Raw genomic sequence first — 20,581 nt, 5'->3', positions numbered from 1 at the left:
TCTCTATCTCTCTGATTCTCTCTCAACACACATTAGCTTACTACTACTTCTACTGTAGGCTTGTCTGTTGGCAAAGAAAAGATGGTTCGGTCTCCATGCAATGAGAAAGGTGGGCTCAAGAAAGGACCGTGGACTCCAGAAGAAGATCAGAAGCTCGTGGCTTACATAGAAGAACACAGCCATGGAAGTTGGCAAGCCCTGCCGGCCAAAGCCGGTGATGTTTTATTAATTTATATACATATACAATAAATCAGAGTACTACGTGACATGATGGGAGAGTATTTTCCATTATTTATATTTTGACACGTAAATAAAAATAACTCAATATATTTTAATAATAAAATAATAAATTTTTATTTTTATTGGCTAGAAATATCACGTCACTGATGTCACGTCACACTCAGGGAGCATCAAATAATTTCTCGTTCTCATCTAATCATCTTCAAGATTTTCATTTTCTTTTTCTTTTTACTTATGTAGGGCTTCGAAGATGTGGGAAGAGCTGTAGGCTTAGATGGATTAACTATCTCAGACCAGACATAAAGAGAGGAAAGTTTAGTTCGCAGGAAGAACAGACAATCATTCAACTTCATGCACTTCTTGGAAACAAGTGAGATTACATTATCTTTTCTTTTCTCTATTGTCTCTTGTATTGAGGTTTCTGGGTTTTTCCATTTAGCAGGCATTAGGGTTTATCTTGTTCTGGGCTTGGTTTATATCTATCCTCTAAAATTATAATTATTAGGTTTTTTCTTTGATCTTATAAATTACAATTATCTAACTAATTATTTTCTATTAGATTGCATTTTATTGACTGAAACTTACTTTCTTTTTCCATCATGTCAAATTATAGGTTTTTTAAGATGATAATTTATTTATGAATATTTTTAGTTTTTTTTCTTAAAAAATCTACTTTTACAAAGTTTTTTCTAGAAGCTTTGGAAAAATAATTTTCTCTAAAGGGAGATTGCCAATTGTTCAATTTCCAGTGTAAGCACGAGGTACTAAGGACTAATAATTACAGTTGCACAATGTCAAGGCTGACTGAAACTAATAGATGAAGCAGTTCAATGAACTGAATTTTTGTTTTTTTATGAACTTCATCAGATTTATTAGGTGGCAGTGACTGCTGGGTATTATACTTTCAAGTACTTTTTTCTAAAAATAAATAAAATTTATCTTTAAAATATAGAAAGAAATGTGTAAGACATTCGAATTCAAGTTTTATATCTACTACTGTTTTGAAGTCATAAATTCATCCTTTTGGAAAAAATATTTTTTCAAAAACCCATTTTATGGAATTTTTTTTTTTATAAAAAAGCCTATATGTATGGTGAAATTATTAAGTATTGATTATATGAACAATAAATTTATTATAGTTATTAATTATTTGTATTAAGTAATTTTTTCTTACACGTTTAACTGTCAAATTACCTGATAATTTTCCATGAAAATGTCTATAACAAATCGATCCTTTTATTCTGCTCAGGTGGTCAGCTATAGCAACTCACTTGCCCAGAAGAACGGATAATGAGATAAAGAACTACTGGAACACACATCTAAAGAAAAGATTAGATAGAATGGGCATAGATCCGATGACCCATAAGCCAAAAGCCGACGCCTTTGGCTCCGGCAGCAGCCAATACAAGGATGCAGCCAATTTGAGCCACGCGGCTCAGTGGGAAAGCGCTCGCCTAGAAGCTGAAGCAAGACTGGTCCGTGAGTCTAAAAGACCCCTACATAAACAATTCGGCTTCTCATCGTCAGCAGCATCAGCTTCTTCACTCCATCTTCCTAAGTTCTCCCCACCCAGCAAAGCCACAGCAGCAGCTCTATCAGTTAGACCAAAGTGCCTAGACGTGCTCAGAGCATGGCAAGGAATGGTCTCCGGCGGCGGCCTAGAGTCTCCAACATCCACATTAAATTTCCCAGAAAACGCATTGCTGACTCCAGTGGTTGCTTCGATCCCTCAACTTCAGTTTCCTACTTGTAATATTACATGCAAAGGAGGGATAGATGAAGATGCTTCCCACAGCGAAAATGAATGGAAATCGTTTGAAAAATCAAATCAAATGGCACACCAGGTGAAAGAAACCATAGATGAATCAAATATATTGCATGAAATGACTATGTACATTAGTGAAAATGCATGGGTTTACGACTCTTTTAGGGCAACCGCAAGTGATATTATGGGGAACATCGTAGAAGGGGTTTCTGATATTATGGCTTATAACAATGGGGAACAGAATTCGTCCATGGCTGGAGAAAACGTTACAACTACAAGCCAAAGTTGCTGCGCGAATCTTGAAGACATGCAGGGGAATTACTGGAATAGCTTATTACTCAATTTGGTGGATGGTCCAGTACCCTTCGGCTCACCTGTGTTATGAATATCAGGAAAAAAGAAAAGAAAAGGAAAGAAACGAAAGGAAAATGTTGAAGGTAGGAGTTGATTTTGAAATGAAGTAATAATAGAGGATTTGAATGTATTAGGTAAGGTGGTGTTATCTTCAACTTCTGAATAAATTTGTTCTTTAGGTCTTTAGATGTTTGCACAATCAATATGGGAGCTACTAGCATTAATTCAGCTCGCAATGCTCTTAAATTATTTATGCGATTATCTATTTTTCTTAAATCGAGTTGATTCGAAAGCTAATCAGTATTCAGTTTAAATCGAAAAAATTAATCGAATCGAATTAATTTAAAATTTTAATTTAATTTTTTATTTATTTTAATTCGATTCAATTTTTAATTTTAAAAAATTAATCGAATCATATTTAAAAGAATTGTCATTTCATATGTCTTATGATTTTTATTTTTTAAATTTAAATTTATTATCTAATATTTTATTATTATGATAATTATTTTTAATATTTTTAAATAATGTTTGAGTTTGTTATTTTAATAATCATATTTAAATATTTAAATATTTTTAATCATCATACATATACATATATATATATATATATATGAATTAAATATATTTAAATATTAATTAATTATCAAATAAAATTAATTAAATTCATAAATAAAAAATTTAAACATACATTAATTTTAAATGATAAATATCTAAAATCATTTTAAGTGATATATGAATAATTTATTAATTTAAAATTATTTAAATATTAAAATAATTATTCATTTCAAAATTTAAAACTAATGAAAAATAGTTAAATAATATAACGATAAAATCTATAATTCCATTATTTCTCTAAAATGTAGTAGTGATTAGTATATATATTATGAATTACTTATTAATTTACCATTAAAATTAATATATTAAAATAAAATAAAAGAATAAAATAATTAATTTTAAAATTGTTATTACATTAAGATAAAGGTAAGTAATAGTTTTTTTAGCTTGCCAATAATTTTTATTAAATAATAAATTTGAGTAAATAAATAGGAATGGTAACAGAGGGGTTTGGTGATCGCTTTCCATCCCCGCAAAGAGTCAGGGTTGGGATGAGAAATTTCACGTTGGAAATGAAACGAAGCAGACTTTCTATAGAGTTCTTTATACAAATTTATTTATTAAAAAATAAATTATATTATAAAAATTAGGATAAATATTCAGTCGGTTCGATTAAAAATTAAACCGTACCGAACTGAATAAATTAAAAATCAAAATATTAGTATTTATGGAAATCGAATCGAACTAATTTTTGTCATAAATTGAATCAAACTGAATCGATCTGATTTAAATCGATTCGATTCGATTTGATCGATTTAAATTTTTAATAATTTTTTTTTATTTTTTACACTTTTAATATTTTAATATTTAATCGAAATATTTTAATTTTAATATAATATAATCTCTGTATATTATTAAAAATAATATATTATTATCACTAATTGATTTAGTTCGGTTTGATTTTTTAATTTTTTTCTGATTAAAATTGAACTGAATCGAAATAACTAAAATTTTTAAAATTAAAAATTAAATTAAATTAAAATAAATAAAAAATTAAATTAAAATTTTAAATTAATTTAATTCGGTTAATTTTTTCGATATAAACGGATTACTGTTTGATCTTAATAAAAATATAATATTATAAATTCGTATATTTTATTAAAAATTATAATTATAATATTTAAATATATAAAATAAATTAAAATTTTAATAAAAATAAATGATGGCATTAGAGTGTTATACATGAGATTATATAATTTATATTAAGTGCATTGTGATTGAATATCTCTGCTTCACACAAAATTGAATCGAGTCTTGCTGGGAAAAAATTAATCGGGTTGGAGTGGAAGGGGTAGGGCAGATATCGGACGAAGTGCCGTTCCTAATTTTATTTACTCAAAATTAAATTTCAATTTTGTTTAGAATTAACCTTTTTTTTTAAAAAAAAAAAAAAAGGTCTTTCGATGCCCGATTTTTCTGTTAAAGATCGCGTAAGGTTCTTGAAATTTGGAATTTTTTTTCTTATTTTGTTTATTTTGGAGTCTTTAGCTCCCTTTTTGTAGGAAAGTTTGGTATTTTCTTTATTATTTATTTATTTTTTTAAGCTCAAAAGATCTGTTCGTTGGAGTATTTCAGTTTGCATTTGTATTTCTTTAATTTTCTGGAGAAAATCTACAGACAGAGATTTTTGTGCAAAATGTTGGGTGTTGGAACATCTACTGCCACTGTTCCTGCGAACAATTGTAGCAATTCTTGGAATGATAGGATCAGAGAGCTTCAGGTCTCTCCCTCTCCCTGCTTTGCTACTCCGCTTAATTTTTAATGGCTTCCACAATAAAGATAGAATAATTAAAGATTTAACTTGTTTCTCAGATTGCTCTTTCTTTCATGTATAGGTATCCAAATTTGGGAATTTCCCCAAGAATTTCTGGGTGAGGAATGAATGTTATTCAAGGAGTAAGAGTTTAGCATTAGCAAAAAAATTTGAGTTCAATTGCTCGGCAAAGAGACAAACAGATGTGAGCACTTCAGCTTTGGTTGATGATGTAGCAGAGTGCCTAAATGGTTTGTATTATCATGACGTTCACATAATTACTTAAAATCTATGTTTCCTTGGTGATTATGATGATCACTGTTATCAATTTTCTGCAGAAATTGAGCTTAGGGAGCCTAGCATTTCTACAATGCTGATGAACTTTGAGAGCAAGTTTGATCCTTATGGTGCAATGAGTACGCCGCTTTACCAAACGGCTACGTTTAAGCAGGCAATGCTAAAAATTTTTTACCCATTTCATGTTCCTAATGATCAAGAAAAACAAATTTTACCCCATGAATGCATGATTGGGCTAGGACTGAAAAACATTTCAAAGGGATGTTTTCTATTTATCATGATTAATTTCGTAAGAAAATAATTCAAATGAATTCTAAAGCTGGTTTTCGTTGAGTTTGTATTTGACATTGGTTTTCAGACATCAGCATCAGAATATGGCCCATATGATTACACCAGACATGGAAATCCCACAAGAGATGCTTTAGAAAGGTGTGTTATTTGCTTACCTCTGCAAATAAAGCTGTTAAAGCAGTTTTCTCTATCTTGTAGTTTACTTTGTCTACTATGTTATTTCTTAGCCTCATGGCAAAGCTAGATAAAGCAGATCGAGCATTGTGCTTCACAAGTGGAATGGCTGCTTTGGCTGCTGTCACTCATCTTGTTGGAACTGGTACTCTTCATTTAATCAGGGGCGGTCGCAATAATTTTTTTTTGGATGCTAAAGTTATTAATGAAATAAAAAATAATATATATATATATATATATTATAATGAATAAATTAATTTAATTCAATGATAATAATATTTATTTTCTAAATTTGGGTTGTATTTTAACTAAAATTAAAATAATGATTTGTATTTAATCTAGATACAACAGAGAAACAACTTCATTAAATGAATTGTAGGGGCAAAATTGAAAAATACGGTGAATTATGGTGCCAATATTAAAATATTTTAAAAAAATATTATTTAATTTTTATAATATATTAATTTTTTAATTTTAAAAAATATATTAAAATGCGTTTTACTCTTTAAAACGTATAGTAATTAGTTTATTCATTAATTTTAACGGTTAAATATTACAAAAAAGTCTAAAATACTTCTGATTGTAAAAAATCTAAAGTGTTCTTAGTACGGAGAGATTAATCAATAAATTTTTTAAAACAACAACTAGTGGACTTTTTAAAGCATTAAAATATTTTAATACATTTTTTAAAATTGAAGGATTAACCGATGAATCTCTGCATAGGAATTAAGTAGTAATTTTTTCTTTTAATTATACGAGATTTGAGCAGTGGGGCAGTATCCTCCCATGCATTCAATTCTCTTGCATGTTCTGCCTACACACACTGACATTTTTTTTTTGGTCTTAGGTGAGGAAATTATTGCTGGAGATGATCTCTATGGTGGTTCTGATAGGCTGCTGTCACAAATAACTCCAAAATCTGGAATTGTGGTCAAGTTAGTATTGTTTTAACTATCTCCTCTTCATCTCATCAGTTATTTTGTGCAATTAAATTATGAAATCGTTAATACTTTTAACAATGTGCAGACGGGTAAATACAAGTATGCTAGGCGATGTTGCAAATGCGATTGGCCCCTGGACAAAGCTCGTGTGGCTAGAGAGCCCAACCAACCCCCGTCAGCAAATCTCTGATATTCGGGTATGAGATCTTGCTTTCTTAAGTTTGTGAATTTTCTTTTGCTAACAATTATTTTGTCAATTCTTTTCAGAGAATTGCAACAATGGCTCACACTCATGGTGCTCTTGTCCTGGTAGATAATAGTATTATGTCTTCTGTATTGTCACAGCCATTGGAACTTGGGGCAGGTATGAACAATATGCTTATACGAATTACAGTACTTAGTGATGGACCTAATAGTTTTATTTTTGATGGACGAATGCTACTTGCAGACTTAGTGATGAACTCTGCTACTAAATTTATATCCGGCCATAGCGATGTCATGGCAGGCGTGCTTTCAATAAAAGGAGAAAGGTTGTAGCCCTAATCAAGTTTCTGGTTAAGATCTTAATCTTTATTACTAACCCTAGCTATTTAACTTATTGCTTTAATATGAATCTACATTGTTTGATCTTCTATAATTTGTAGCTTGGCAAGAGATTTGCATTTGCTTCAGAGTTCAGAAGGCTCTGGTTTAGCACCATTTGACTGTTGGATTTGTTTACGTGGTATCAAGACTATGGCCTTACGTGTTGAAAAACAACAGGTGCTATTTTCGTTTCTTGATTCTAATTAGTTTTGAATTGATTTCTTGTCTTATTGCTCAAATTTTCACCCTATATCATGAATCTGCAAGCTTCCAAATGGGGCTCGAATTTGAGATCTCACTGGTCCAATTTATTATTTTCTTTTGCTTCCTAACTCCCAACTTCTTCTTGATATGTGTTCTTATAGCAACTAAGAGTTGTGATGGAGACTCGAAATTTGAAATTTGCACTTGTGTCTTTGGCAGGACAATGCACAGAAGATTGCCGAGTTCCTTGCATCACATCCACGAGTAAAGAAAGTTAACTATGCTGGTCTCACTAGTCATCCTGGACATCATTTGCACTATACTCAGGTGATGTCTTGAGAAAGATTATGGAGTTCAGTACTAAATAACCTAGATTACAAACTCTTCGTTTTTTCCCTGTAGGCAAAAGGAGCAGGCTCTGTGCTTAGCTTCACAACAGGATCACTGGCTCTCTCAAAGCACATTGTTGAGACCACCAAGTACTTCAGCATAACTGTCAGCTTTGGTAATCATCGTTTCTGCTTTAAGCCCATTCATTAGAAAAGAAACATTCTTAAGTGTTGAAGTAGTAATAGTCCTAGTATATAAAGACACCCAGTAACATGAATCATCCCACACTGGTACGCTCTGAGGAGGGCTGTAACTAAAACATGAAATTTCTTTATTGATGAATCCTAAATTACTACAATCTTTATTGTCATGTAAGAAATGGGTATTTAAGAACTAATATTTTGGCTCCTAGGTTTGAATGAAGTTTGCTTTTCTTACTATCTGACTGATTATTTTTGTAGGGAGTGTTAAGTCTCTTATAAGCATGCCTAGCTTTATGTCCCATGCAAGTATACCAGCGACAGTGCGAGAGGCTAGAGGTCTCACTGAAGATCTTGTTCGTATCTCTGTGGGGATAGAGGATGTGAATGATCTCATTTCTGATTTAGACCAAGCACTAAGAACTGGGCCATTGTAGGCACTTGAGTCCAGTGAATCCGAAATTGTTATTTTTCTAAATTCAATAAGCATAAGGCAAGTGATTGTTTCACATTTACTGAATTTTTAGATTGCAACAGTGCTGAACCTTTTGCTTACTGGCAAGTGATTACAAATATTTCATGAGTGCTAGTAGTATTCTCGTTTTAATTAAGTTGAAATTTTAAACCATCAGTTTTGATTTAAAAAAATTGAAAGTAAAAAATTTAAATAAAATTAAATAAATACTAAATATTATTAAAATGATTATTGAATAAATAAGTCAATTGTACAAAAGTAACCATTTGCATAATAAAAAAATATGACAATTAAATGGAATAATATTTTTTACAGGAAAAAAATTTTAACTTGATTATTTGATAATTAATTTTTTTAGAAAAAGAATAGAATAATTAAATAATTATATGATTAATTTTTTATATATTTAAAAGAATCATAAAAAAGATAGTTTATATAAGTACAAATTATTTTTAATATATTAAATTAAATTTTAAAATAATCAAGATAGTTTATTTGTAATTTTTATATTTTATGCACATCTTTTTATTCTATAAATTTTTAACATAAAAAATAATAATAATCAATGTATAAATGATTTATAATTTTGACTAAAAAAATTACTAGATTTTATTATCAATTCAGTTATATAATTTAAAAATAAATTCAGCCAATTGAAAAATTAATATTAGCTAATTTTAAAATAAATATTATATTTTATTATAAATTATATTTTTATATATTTTATATTTATTTAATTATTATAAATTTTATAACAATTTATTTTTTACAGATGAGTTTGGTTCTCTTTAAATTAGGTTTTAAGGTTTTGGAATTAAGTTGACTTATATATCGAGAGCAGAGATGGGCCCATTTATATAACCAGTTATTTGGATGATTTTTTTAATGAAAAGAAAAAAATTCTATAGTTTCATCAGTCTTGATTTATTTTAATATCAAAATAATATTTTGTGATATGAATTTTATTTTAATATGAATAAATAATATTTTGTGATATAAATTTTATTTTAATATGAGTTTATAAATTATTATTATTTATAAATAATATGAAAAATATTATTTAAAAATAAATAAAATTACATACTTTAAATTAAGTTAAAAATTTTAAAATAAATTAAATTATAGATTTTAAAATAAAAATTAGATGTCTAATGCAATTCATATTTGCATATTCAAACAAAAAGTCATCTTATTTTCTATTTTTTAGGGTTTTCATAGTTAATTTTTCTTTTATACCGGCGTAACTGTTTTTTTTTTTTTTTTTTTTTTTTTCTGTTTTATACTTTTAGTTGGACTTTTAGAATTTTGAGTATTTTTTTTACTGATTATGCTATTTTTAAATTTAAATTCATTCCAAATTCAATTATAACTATTTAAATTTGTTCTATTAGAATAATACTCAATCCTTTATAATCATTAAATAACAAAGTCATAATTAATTATAAATGTGGGTAACTCTATTTTTATTTTGTAATTCTAAATTTGATTGATTTAGACAACAATATGGATTTTAATGGAGGGCCATACTTGAATTAGCATTTATCAAATTAATAAACCATTTATGTTTGGTTTATAATTAATAAAAAATTATTATTATTTTAAATTTAAAAAATTAAATTATATTTTATAATTTTATAGAAATTCAATAGAATTATTCTCTAAATAAAATGGTTACATGCATTTAAATAAATTAAAGTTGCTTAAATTTCTATTTAATATCAGCCTTTGGATAAAACTCTAATGGATTTCCACAATTCGATCTTGGCCGTCCAAACAAACCCTATAAATTTCTTCTTCCCAACATACCCTAACTCGTCCTTTTCCCTTCCCTAACCGAGAGAACCCAAATCGATCAAGCCATGAATCCATACCCTTCCAAGTTATTTGAAATTCAGGTGAGCTTTCTTTTCTTTTATTTATTTATTTTCGATTTCATGTGTATCTCGCCGATATTTAAATCCATCAGTCGTTGATAGTTCGACTAAGTTCTCCCTTTTTCGATTCGTGAAATTTGGGTACTCGTGGTTTGTTGTGCAGAGAAGCCTACTGGTGTTGTTGGATTCTTGCGGAATCAAAGTTCAAGTTTGATAGTTCCGAGGTACCCTGCAACTGAAATTCAATCCTTTATTATTATTTTTTATTAAAGTTGCTCTTGTGCAATTGATTTCGTTAATCCTTTGCATTTGATTGCATATTTATTTCATTCTTCATGATTGTTAAACTTTTTTGTCTTTTGCCTATTTAAACTTTTGTCTTTCTCCGATTGCTTCTATCTGATAACACACTATAATGAATTATGGATGTGAATTTTTCTAATTGCTTGTTTCTATTTATACTTTGTATCTATTTATTTGTCCTTGTTTCAGATTAGATTTGTCTTGCATATGATATTTTTCATGCTGGAGGTCATTGCGTGAAATTTACTGGTTCAACGCTGGAGTGTTAGAAGTGAATTGCAGCAGTTGCTTTCTTAAGCATATTTCATTTTTTTGAAATCTCAAGATATGTCGAGTGGACCAGCGAGAAGGGTCTCAACCAAAGATATACAAGTGGTTAGCTGCTGAACTTTAAAATTTTTATAGTTCATGGAGTTCCATTACATGTTTGCTCATTGTTTGTGTTATTGCTTTGCTACTGCTGTGAGAACTTTGTGTGTAAAGAATTTGTAAAGTAAAAATATGGGTAGCTGGAAAAGAGAGATTGAGAAGGTTCAACCTTCATTATTTTTTGTCATTTTTAATAGCTTAATAATTCAGACTTTATTGATACAAATTGTGTATATACTTGAACTACTGGCGTTCTTCAACACCTTGTTATAATCAATAAATTTCCAGTACTTTAAACACCAAAAGAGCATGTTGCTGCATAACAATGATTTTTAGTTGTCATTGAAAATATTGAACAAAAATATATCACTAATTATCATTTTTTTCTAGTGTTTTTTTTTATTTTGGGGGGGGGGAGGGGGGAAGGAGGAGGAGGAGGAGAGTTTTCATGTTTTTTTTCCCTCTTTCTTTTTGGGGGAGGGGGGTCTCATGTCCTTTTATATGGTAGTGTAAAGTGTCATTCTCTACCCCACTGGGATTTGATTCTTAGCAAGGTCATTTGGTTAATTCAAATGTGACTAAATCAAAAAATAAAAAATAAATAAATAGTGAATCAATTTAAATTAACCAAATATTCATCCTATTCAATTAATTATTCATAAAAAATTTGTTAGATCTATGTTTTTCCCTCTCCCTCTTCTTTCTTTTTAGTTGGTGTACTTTAACTAATTGTATTTGTCATGGTAATGACAATTTATATTTATAATATTCTAATATGCTATCTATTTTTTTTCTATTTAATTATTTGATCAAATTTAAATGAGAGTTTTAATATATCTATAAGGATGCCTATTATCTACAATTCCAAAGTTCATAATTTATTATAGAAAACTATATAACATAATAAATACATATTATTCTATTATGAAGAATATTTTAATTAGATAAATGATAATTCTATATTTATCTAAATGCATCATTATATTTTTTTTTACTTATTTTTAGAACTTAGATTATTTTTAATTGATTTTTATAAATTTTTAGCAAATCTTATGATTCGATTTGGATTCTCGATTCTCAATTCATGAAATGGAGATTTGATTCTCAATGCCAATCTTGAGTTAACAACTATGACAATAGTCATTAAATGTTGACCCGCTGTTTCTGTTGAGATTCTTTTGTAGATCAATTACAGATTTTAATCATTTAATGAGGTGGCAAAGTTATAAGTAACTGATTTTATGTTGGCAACTCATTTAATAATTGCAATGCAAGTAACTTAAAATTATTTTCTCCAGAAAATCATGGCTATGAATGATTTAAGATGGGGAGAAAATGATATGAGGTTCAGCCTTCCTATTCTAGTGACACAATCTCTCGTTCCTTGGAATATCTTCAATTACAGTGAGCTATTAGCTAAAATATGTCTCTCACCGACTCTTCTTCTAAAAAGGAGGGGGAGAAGTGCATTAAATTTTGTTTTTGTGAGGGTAGATAATTGTAAACCCTGATAGATTATGCTATTCAGTATTCTTGTTTGTCTTATTGATATTGTAAACCCTGATGGATTATGCTATTGTCTGTATTTTTGTTTGGCTTATTGATCTCTGGTTCCAGGTCCAAAATCTGATAGAACGGTGTCTTCAATTGTACATGAACCAGAGGGAGGTTGTGGATACGTTATTAGCTCAGGCAAAGATAGAGCCGGGTTTCACTGAACTTGGTAACCATGTTTTAAACCTGTGCTCTAATAGAAATTTCTTTTATTTACCTTAAAAAAATTAATTCAAAAGTTCACATTGTAATTTTATCTTTCTCTCAACATCTCTCACTTTCTCTAGTGAAAAATCATGATTCTGTTTGTGGAGGGGCTAATTTCATGTTGTGCAACTGTTCTTTTGACAAATTAAGATGTAGTATTTCAATTAAACTTGCCTTATAGTCTGAATAGCATGGCTAATATTTGATATCCACAAAAGTTCAACCTTGAATCCAAAAATGTTTCCTTAATTGCTCTTTCTTTTCTTCTCCTCTTTCTTTCTCTATATTGAGATCATAATTCTCTAGGTTAGAATCTGCAACATCAATTTATGTTTTCTTGTTTCTCACAAATTGCAACCGTGTTTTTCAGTTTGGCAAAAGCTTGAAGAAGAGAATCGAGAATTTTTCAGGGCATATTATTTAAGACTGACAGTGAAGCAACAAATAATAGAATTTAACAAGCTGCTTGAGCAACAGGTGCGATTGATGCGTCAGATAAATCCTACTGGAGTTGCTTCAATGCATGCTTCTAATGGATCACATATGCCAAGTAAGTCTAATTTTCTTTCTGTCCTGGGACATAGTTATTAGGTCAAATTTGTCCGAGTATTTGATAATGCTTTGCTTTGATATTATTAATATTTTCATTCAATGTCTGGTTGGAAAGAAAACAGAAAGTTTTTAGTTGAGATTAAGGAGAGAAAGTGGCCTGCCTAAGTTTCTGATGCCACTGTATGCTGTCTTGAAGATTTGTGTAGGTGTGTTTTGAGTTTCTCCATTAATTACTTTTACAATGGTTATGCTGGATGGAGTATATATTCTGATCTTATTTTTGTAAGGAAGATTACCAGGTTATTATCATAAAGCTCATTTATTCTGTTACCCTTTTTGCTTTTCAGCAATCTCTTATTATCTTTGGGCCTTGTGGCCCATGCATTCATGTTGGACATTTTATTTGTAGTTATTCTTATACTTCCACTGATACATCAGTAATCACAGGGCTCCAATCTCGATTTTAACTGTTCTTAATAGATATGATTGGTGAAGCCATTTCCTCATTTTGAGATTTTGGGTGGTAAAATATGGGAGAATATTTTTGTGAAAATGTTAAGCTTTTATGAGTCTCAGTCTCTCTCTCTCTCTCTCTCTCTCTCTCTCTCTCTCTCTCTCTCTCTCTCTCTCTCTCTCTAAGAGTCTCAGGATATTGTTTCACATTATCTTCCTTATAGAAATAAAGTAAAATTGTGTTTAATCTATTATATAATTCACTTTTGTTGCATGCCTGTAAGATGTACTTAACACAGTACTGTTGCGTTTTCAGTTTCTTAATTTGAAATTTTTTAATCAGTCACAATTCAGGCTTCAGCTTCATAGTTCATATGCATAAATCATAAGCACTTGCGTTGATGTCATATCTGCGTGTATGTTTCAATTGAAAAGTGCAAGATTATTCACTCCAAAATCCTCGTGTAAAAATTGCTCGCACTTTTTATCTTAATCAACTGTATCAAAAGAGTTTCCTCACAAAAAGCAATTGTGGGTAATACTGTAATTTTATCACCAAAAAGTAGAATTGAGTGCATGTAAGATGGGAGTAACCATACCCAAAAAAATTAGAAGTTTGGTAAATGTGATATATGACTAATTGGCTGCTAAATTTGTGGCATCTAAATGTGTTTGTTAAATTGTTATCATTTTTCATTTGGTGCCTATCAGTTAAACCCCTGTGATTAATATGTCCGATGCATGGTCTTCCAATATCACGTCTTATTTTCCATAATTTTGGCAACTGATCATACTTCCCACCAGTGCACCAGAATTCTGCATGCTTTGCCCCAGAGCATACTGGACCAGCATTGAAGCCAGAGAACATGCATCACCCCTTTGGTTCCGGTATAACTAATGCCTTTTCCAACGGTGGATCAGCACTGCATTCAAGTATACACACTGCCGTTGATATGTCTGCTCATACCAATAGAATCGATGCCCCTCCAAGCATGCTCCCAACTCAAAGCTCAAACATGGGTTTGATGCAAGCACTTAATGGGGGAATGATAAAGTCTGAAGCTGGTTATTCAGGCGCTTCCCCTTATATATTCAGTGCCGATGGCAATGTCCTGGAAGCTCGCCCATCAATTCCAGATGCATCAGTTGCATCTTTAAGTAGTGTTGAGTCCAGTTCACAAGCTCTGAATGAACCACTTTTGGATGCTGACACTTCTTCGTATGGATTTCTGGATCAAATTCCTCCAAGTTTCAGTCTCTCTGATTTGACGGCCCATTTTGCTCAGAGTTCAGGTTTTTTTACCATTTATCTGTGTTTATTATCATGCAAGCACATGCACACTAATATGCTTGCAATGGCTCATGTTCCCTCCTTCTTCTTCTGTTTTTGGAACCCAGCACTTTAAATAAAAAATCTGCCTATGTTTATATGATGTCTTCATGCCAGCGTCCAAGTTGAATTACGAGTACAAGTTGAATTATTAGTATGTTGATGGTGCCAAGTTTGAACCTGGCTTAATGTGCATGAGATTTATGGGGAATGCTATTGCCAATTATGAATATTAGATTTTTGTTTAAATTTAACCAATAGCCTCAAAATTTTCAGATATTCTGGAGAACTATCCAAGATCACCCTTCCTGGCACCTGACAACGATAACTTCTTGGATTCTGGTGAAAGAGAACATCAAGGTTAATCTTTTTTGTCATGTTCCATATTGTTTGATTCATCACAGAGCATGAAGCTAATTATGTGTTCTGACCTTATAGGAGACAATAAAAGGTTGGACACTATATCAGAAGGTGTGAATTATGATGATTTTGGAAGTGACAAACCATAAAAATTTCAGTTGTAAGTTCTTTATAGTAGTTTTTTTTTCCTTATATTAATCAATTGCTGCCATTGATTGGTAGATGTGTAGAAATGAATTGCAAAATTTCAGGGATTCATTTGCTACTGCATGTTACATAGTTGTCGTATTTGGAAACACTAAGATTTCAATTCCATTGAACCATCAAAGTATGTAGAATTTCTTAGGAATTTCTTGCTGCTGAAGTTCCAAAACTCTTAAACTAAAATGCACTAACATAGTGTTTGGTTCAATTCTAAGATTAGAAATACGTGGAATTCAATTGAATTCCGGATAGAAATCATTTCAAATGAATTTCACTGTTTGGTTTGATATAACTTAAACCGCAGAATTCAATTGAATTCTATATAATTTTTGTTTGATTTAATTTCACAATTGAAATTCATTTGCTCTAAATTTCTAAATTACCCTTAAGGGTAATATATATATGTATGTGTGTGTGTATATATATATATATATATATATTCTCTATTATTGAAAAAATTTATTCACAATAATAATAATAATAATAATATATTGATAAAATCAAAATAAATAACATGAGAGTTATATTTGTGTGTACTTTTGTGTAAAGAAGTTTCCATTCCATTCAAAGTGAAGGTTTAAGGTAGATGGCCGGTTGTTTAGTAGTGTCTGTTGCTTTTATTTAATACTTACAAATAATATAAAAAATTAAAAAAGTATAATTATTTATTAAAATAATTTTTAACCATTTATTTTGTAATCATTAATATTTTTTAATGATTTATTAATTTTCAATTATTTATTTAATTAATTAGTAAAATAAATGACAATTGAGAGAAAAAGTTTTGTTAGGGGTATTTTAGTCCACAAAACATAGTTATGTAAGTTTTGTGGAATTCATTTCAAATTGAATTGATTTTAGTTATAACCAATTCCATGGAATTCAATTCCTAGAATTGAATTTTAATTTTTCTTCAAACCAAACACACAAAACATGGATTCCATAAAATTTTAGGAATTGGAATTGAACCAAACATAATGTAAAGCAAGTGGATCGCATTGGCTCTCTCATCCCTCTCAACACAAATTTAGTTCAAAAGCTCTAAAGTTTCAGCTTTGAACTTTCTATATAAATGAAGTATGAATTAAGGGTATTTGCATTTTAGAAAATAGCGTCAAATTGTATTGAATTCTATATTTGTCCGCGTGTAAAGTTTTGATTGAATCCACAATGTGTATGGTTTCTACATTTGTAAAGGGATTCTACTATCATATCATTGGCAAATGAGATGAATTTCTCATAGAATTTTCCCCTAATGATGTCACCTTCATCATTTACTAATATTAATTAGCATCTATCACGAAATTTGTTTCTCCTTAAGTTATTCCTACAGTTCAGAATATGTTTGGTCTGAAAATAAAGTATGGCTTGCACACTTGAGCATTTTTCTTCACTGATGGAATCAAATACTACATTGGATGGTTGTTGATAATTGTGGTCTACGAGTATGTAGTCAAGTACAACATTCACTTAAAATATGGTCACATTGGTCTATAATTGATGATTATTCTATTTCTTTCAATAAAATAAGTGACTTTAAAAATAGAAAAAATTACTACTTAGTTCTTGTGGTATGGAAAAACTCATTAAGTTAGTCTCGCAGTTTTGAAAAATACATTAAAATGTGTTTGATGTTTTAAGAAGTCTACTAGTTAGTCCCTCCATTAACTTTGCCATTAAATATTTTATTATTTAGATTATGGTTTTGAAAAATTTATTAGTTAATCCTTCAGATTTTTGAAAAATTTACTAATTAGTCTATCCGTATTAGGGGCATTTTAGACTTTTTTATAATATTTAACTGCTAAAACTAATGGAGGGACTAATTAGTAGACCCTTTAAAACGTTATGAATGTTTTAATATATTTTTCAAAACCGATGCACTAACTAGTGAGTTTCTCCATATTATAGGGACTAAGTAGTAATTTTTCCTTAAAACTGTATTTACTTTTGCATCTGGAAGTTTTGTTCCCAAGTAGGTGATACTTCTCTTCCAAAAGAATTTATTTCATGTATGTTTGTAGTGGCTTCAAGGACAATTTATCAGAAGCTTTCAAGAAAACTTACCTTTCAGTATGAAGGAGGAAAAAAGTATTTGTCAAGGAAATAAGTTCAACGCATAATCCTGGGAGCAATTGGGGAAGAAAGATAATGAGGGGTGATACAATAAAATTTATATTTTAATCCATGAAATTCTTGCTAATGAATCATTAAGGAAATACATAAAGGAGACATTATGCACATCTTTTTAAATGATATTCTTAAATTTTGCTGTACTTTAGCGTGTTCTTTTGATTAATTTAGCAGTAGCAGCTTAATATATCTGCTGCATCACATACATGATAAAAATTTATTTGTTGAAAATTCATTTCAGTGATGGCTTTTATAATTGTCCAAACAGGATAAGATGGTTTTTGTAGTTTATGGGAACCCATTGTAACTAATGCATAATAATTATCTTTTAAACAAAAGAAAGATATAAATGGTGATGCTATTCTAAGGAGTACTGATATAAGATGTGTTGCCTGTTAAAATTCTCTCTTAGCTTTTCCATTTAACTAGTGATGATAGTGGTTGACGCTGCCTGTCTTCTTGATTTTATTTAATGGCTCTTCCCTCCACCAATGCAGGTCCAGCAGTGCCCCTGTGGTTAGGAGATTTGTATATAGACTTTGAGGGGAAGAAACTCCAAATTTAGAACTCCATGGAAGGTATTGATTGGTTTGTGAAAATTTTCTGACTAGAATCATAGTACAGCTTGACATTAGGATTTGTTTTAGGATGAAAAGTATTTAATAACATGTCATAGATCTCTCTTCTTTCGACCCATCATAACTAGGATGGATTGAATCGCAAGGTTGGTTGTGGAAGGTGGAACAGAGATTTGCATTCTGGTGTGTTGATAAAAGCTGTTTTTGTTGATAGTTTGTGTTTTAATATGGAAATTGAGGTTCCTTTGAATTTGATTATCATGTGATAGAACAGAATTTTTCATATTCAACATCATGTACTTAAATTCTTGCGAAATTTGACCAAAATAATTCGAACTTGAGCTAATTTCTATTTGGGTGCATCTAATATAAGTGTATTAACCAGACTGCGAAGAATGTGTTTAGCCTCTGTTTCAAAGGAATATATATTCTGGGAAGATAACTGAGCACATTTAATGAAAAATTAAAAGCTATTTTAAAGGAAATTTATCAAAATTCTGTCCGGTTCGGTTGGATTCGATTATGGCCCTAGTCCTATTGATTCTTGAGGTGGTACCTCCCAAAACAAGGGATGAGATGGTGTATAGGAGGCGATCTTGAACCAAGATTGTTGGCTCCAATTCTTGATGGATTGGGTGTGGTGGCTGCATCGTGAAGGACACTTACTGGAATGTGGAGGCAGAGGCAGTTGATAAAATATTGGGCAATGATTGTCTTTGAGGAAACTCAAAGGTTGCTGCCGCTTGAGTTGTCTTGTTCTCATCCTATCGTTAGTGAGAGACTCAAAATACGTGATATCTTTCAAATGCTTTGATATAAGCATTAGTAGCGGGTCTGGACATCATTGACAACAGCAGCAGGGACTTCTATCAACATCCATTTCTTTTTTCAATTATACATGATTTCTATTTATCTTGTTTCAATTTAATTCTTTAACTACATTGATCATAGTTAGGAGGTGCATCTATACATTTCAATCAATTGAATTTTTTTTTTTTTTATCTTTTTCAAATGATTTATTGTGTTTGAGGAAGCAAAGTTCTTATCTAAACAAAATAAAACTAATATCATGTGTGAATATATTAAAAGAGATAATGCAAAGAAGGGGAAGGAGAAAATAAGAACAAAAGTTGTATTGTATCTTTTATGAGAGAAAAAAAGGTATTTTAGGCATTGACTAAGAGAAAAACAAATGGAAGGACATCAAAATTAATTTGGATGAATTCAAAATTTAGATATTTAAGTGTTGAATTTTAAAAATTGAAAAATTAATTTATTAATTATGTTAAAATCGAAATTATAATTTACTTTAAAATTATAATTTTAAATGTTTTTTAAAAATATATTAAAATTTTGATTAATAAATCTTAAAAAAAAAAATAAAAGTGACATGATTTGGAATGTATAAAAATGAAAATTATATCTGTATTCACGGGTTGTTAAAATTTGTTATTTAGTGTTTATGAAATTTGTTATTTAGTGTTTATGATAGGGAGAAATCTACTATTTAATTTTTTAAATTTTAAAAATATATTAAAATATTTTTAATGTTTTAAAAAATTTACTATTTACTTGTGTTAAATATTGTAAAAAAATATAAAGAAATCTGCTATTTAATTTTTTAAATTTTAAAAATATATTAAAATATTTTTAATATTTTAAAAATTTTATTATTTAATCGCGTTAAATATTGTAAAACGGTATAAAATACTCACGATACAAAGAGATTAATTAATCAAATGTTTTAAAAATTTAAAGTACAAACTAATAAAGTTTTTTAAAATTATAACTATTAAATTATAAAATATTTAACTATAAAATTAATTAAAAAATTAATTAATAAACATTATAAAATGTGAAAATATTTTAATATATATTTAAAACTAAAAAATTATTTAATAAATATTTTTATGCTATAAAGATTAAATATTAATTTTTCCTAAAAATTATCTTGTGTGTTTATAAATAGTTGCTTTTTATCTTTTTCTGTCATCAATTTGGCTTGACAGCATTCCCACATAAATAGGAGTTTTTCAAAAGTCGAATCAGTCCATATACAAAAATAAAATGATATGTTACGGAAAACACGAACTCAAAAATGAATTCCTTACTAAAAAATTAAATATCTATATATAATTTTTTTTAATAAAAGATAAGCTCATATTAAATTCATATATGAAATAATATTGGATAAATTATATTTTAATTTTTAAATTTTAATATAATTAATAGATTATTTTTTATATTTTTAAAATTAAATATTTATATTTTTAAAATTTTAAAATTAAATATTTATATTTCTAAATTTTAAATCCATTTAACAAACAGTCTTTCCATTTATTTTTTAAAAAAATTATTATTAGGGATATGAAAATATCTACTTTACCCCTAAGAAATTATAAGATCTTTCAAACTAAACATGTTCATATTCAATTAATTG

The 20,581-nt window shown here is 29.2% G+C and overlaps 3 protein-coding genes across 5 annotated transcripts; all 3 read left to right on the top strand.

The window, feature by feature from the left end:
• Nucleotides 1–2,586, top strand: LOC110622595 (transcription factor MYB106). Its single transcript, XM_021767156.2, has 3 exons — nucleotides 1–214; nucleotides 481–610; nucleotides 1,490–2,586. Exons 1-3 carry the CDS (start codon nucleotides 82–84, stop codon nucleotides 2,388–2,390), a joined length of 1,164 nt encoding a protein of 387 aa, XP_021622848.1. The 5' UTR covers nucleotides 1–81; the 3' UTR covers nucleotides 2,391–2,586.
• Nucleotides 2,587–4,465: 1,879 nt separating this feature from the next.
• On the top strand, nucleotides 4,466–8,301 carry LOC110622596 (cystathionine beta-lyase, chloroplastic). Its single transcript, XM_043959700.1, has 12 exons — nucleotides 4,466–4,694; nucleotides 4,810–4,978; nucleotides 5,066–5,453; nucleotides 5,543–5,634; nucleotides 6,337–6,424; nucleotides 6,516–6,627; nucleotides 6,698–6,794; nucleotides 6,879–6,960; nucleotides 7,075–7,192; nucleotides 7,439–7,546; nucleotides 7,622–7,724; nucleotides 8,011–8,301. Exons 4-12 carry the CDS (start codon nucleotides 5,547–5,549, stop codon nucleotides 8,184–8,186), a joined length of 972 nt encoding a protein of 323 aa, XP_043815635.1. The 5' UTR covers nucleotides 4,466–4,694; nucleotides 4,810–4,978; nucleotides 5,066–5,453; nucleotides 5,543–5,546; the 3' UTR covers nucleotides 8,187–8,301.
• Nucleotides 8,302–9,979: 1,678 nt separating this feature from the next.
• On the top strand, nucleotides 9,980–18,391 carry LOC110623010. Of its 3 annotated transcripts, none has more exons than XM_021767818.2 (9): nucleotides 9,980–10,119; nucleotides 10,262–10,322; nucleotides 10,596–10,776; nucleotides 12,388–12,493; nucleotides 12,902–13,081; nucleotides 14,341–14,829; nucleotides 15,143–15,226; nucleotides 15,305–15,386; nucleotides 18,061–18,391. In XM_021767818.2, the coding sequence occupies exons 3-8, from the start codon at nucleotides 10,729–10,731 to the stop codon at nucleotides 15,373–15,375; spliced, it is 978 nt and encodes a 325-aa protein (XP_021623510.1). In that variant the 5' UTR covers nucleotides 9,980–10,119; nucleotides 10,262–10,322; nucleotides 10,596–10,728; the 3' UTR covers nucleotides 15,376–15,386; nucleotides 18,061–18,391. The 3 variants fall into 3 exon arrangements, with proteins under 3 accessions (XP_021623510.1, XP_021623511.1, XP_021623509.1); XM_021767819.2 differs by having other exon boundaries at nucleotides 10,591–10,776; nucleotides 14,341–14,823; XM_021767817.2 differs by having other exon boundaries at nucleotides 10,591–10,776.
• The last annotated feature ends 2,190 nt before the right edge of the window (nucleotides 18,392–20,581 follow it).

This window comes from Manihot esculenta, chromosome 9, assembly GCF_001659605.2.
Source record: "Manihot esculenta cultivar AM560-2 chromosome 9, M.esculenta_v8, whole genome shotgun sequence".
NCBI classification, from domain to species: domain Eukaryota; kingdom Viridiplantae; phylum Streptophyta; class Magnoliopsida; order Malpighiales; family Euphorbiaceae; genus Manihot; species Manihot esculenta.
This window is presented reverse-complemented; position numbering and strand designations above follow the sequence as displayed.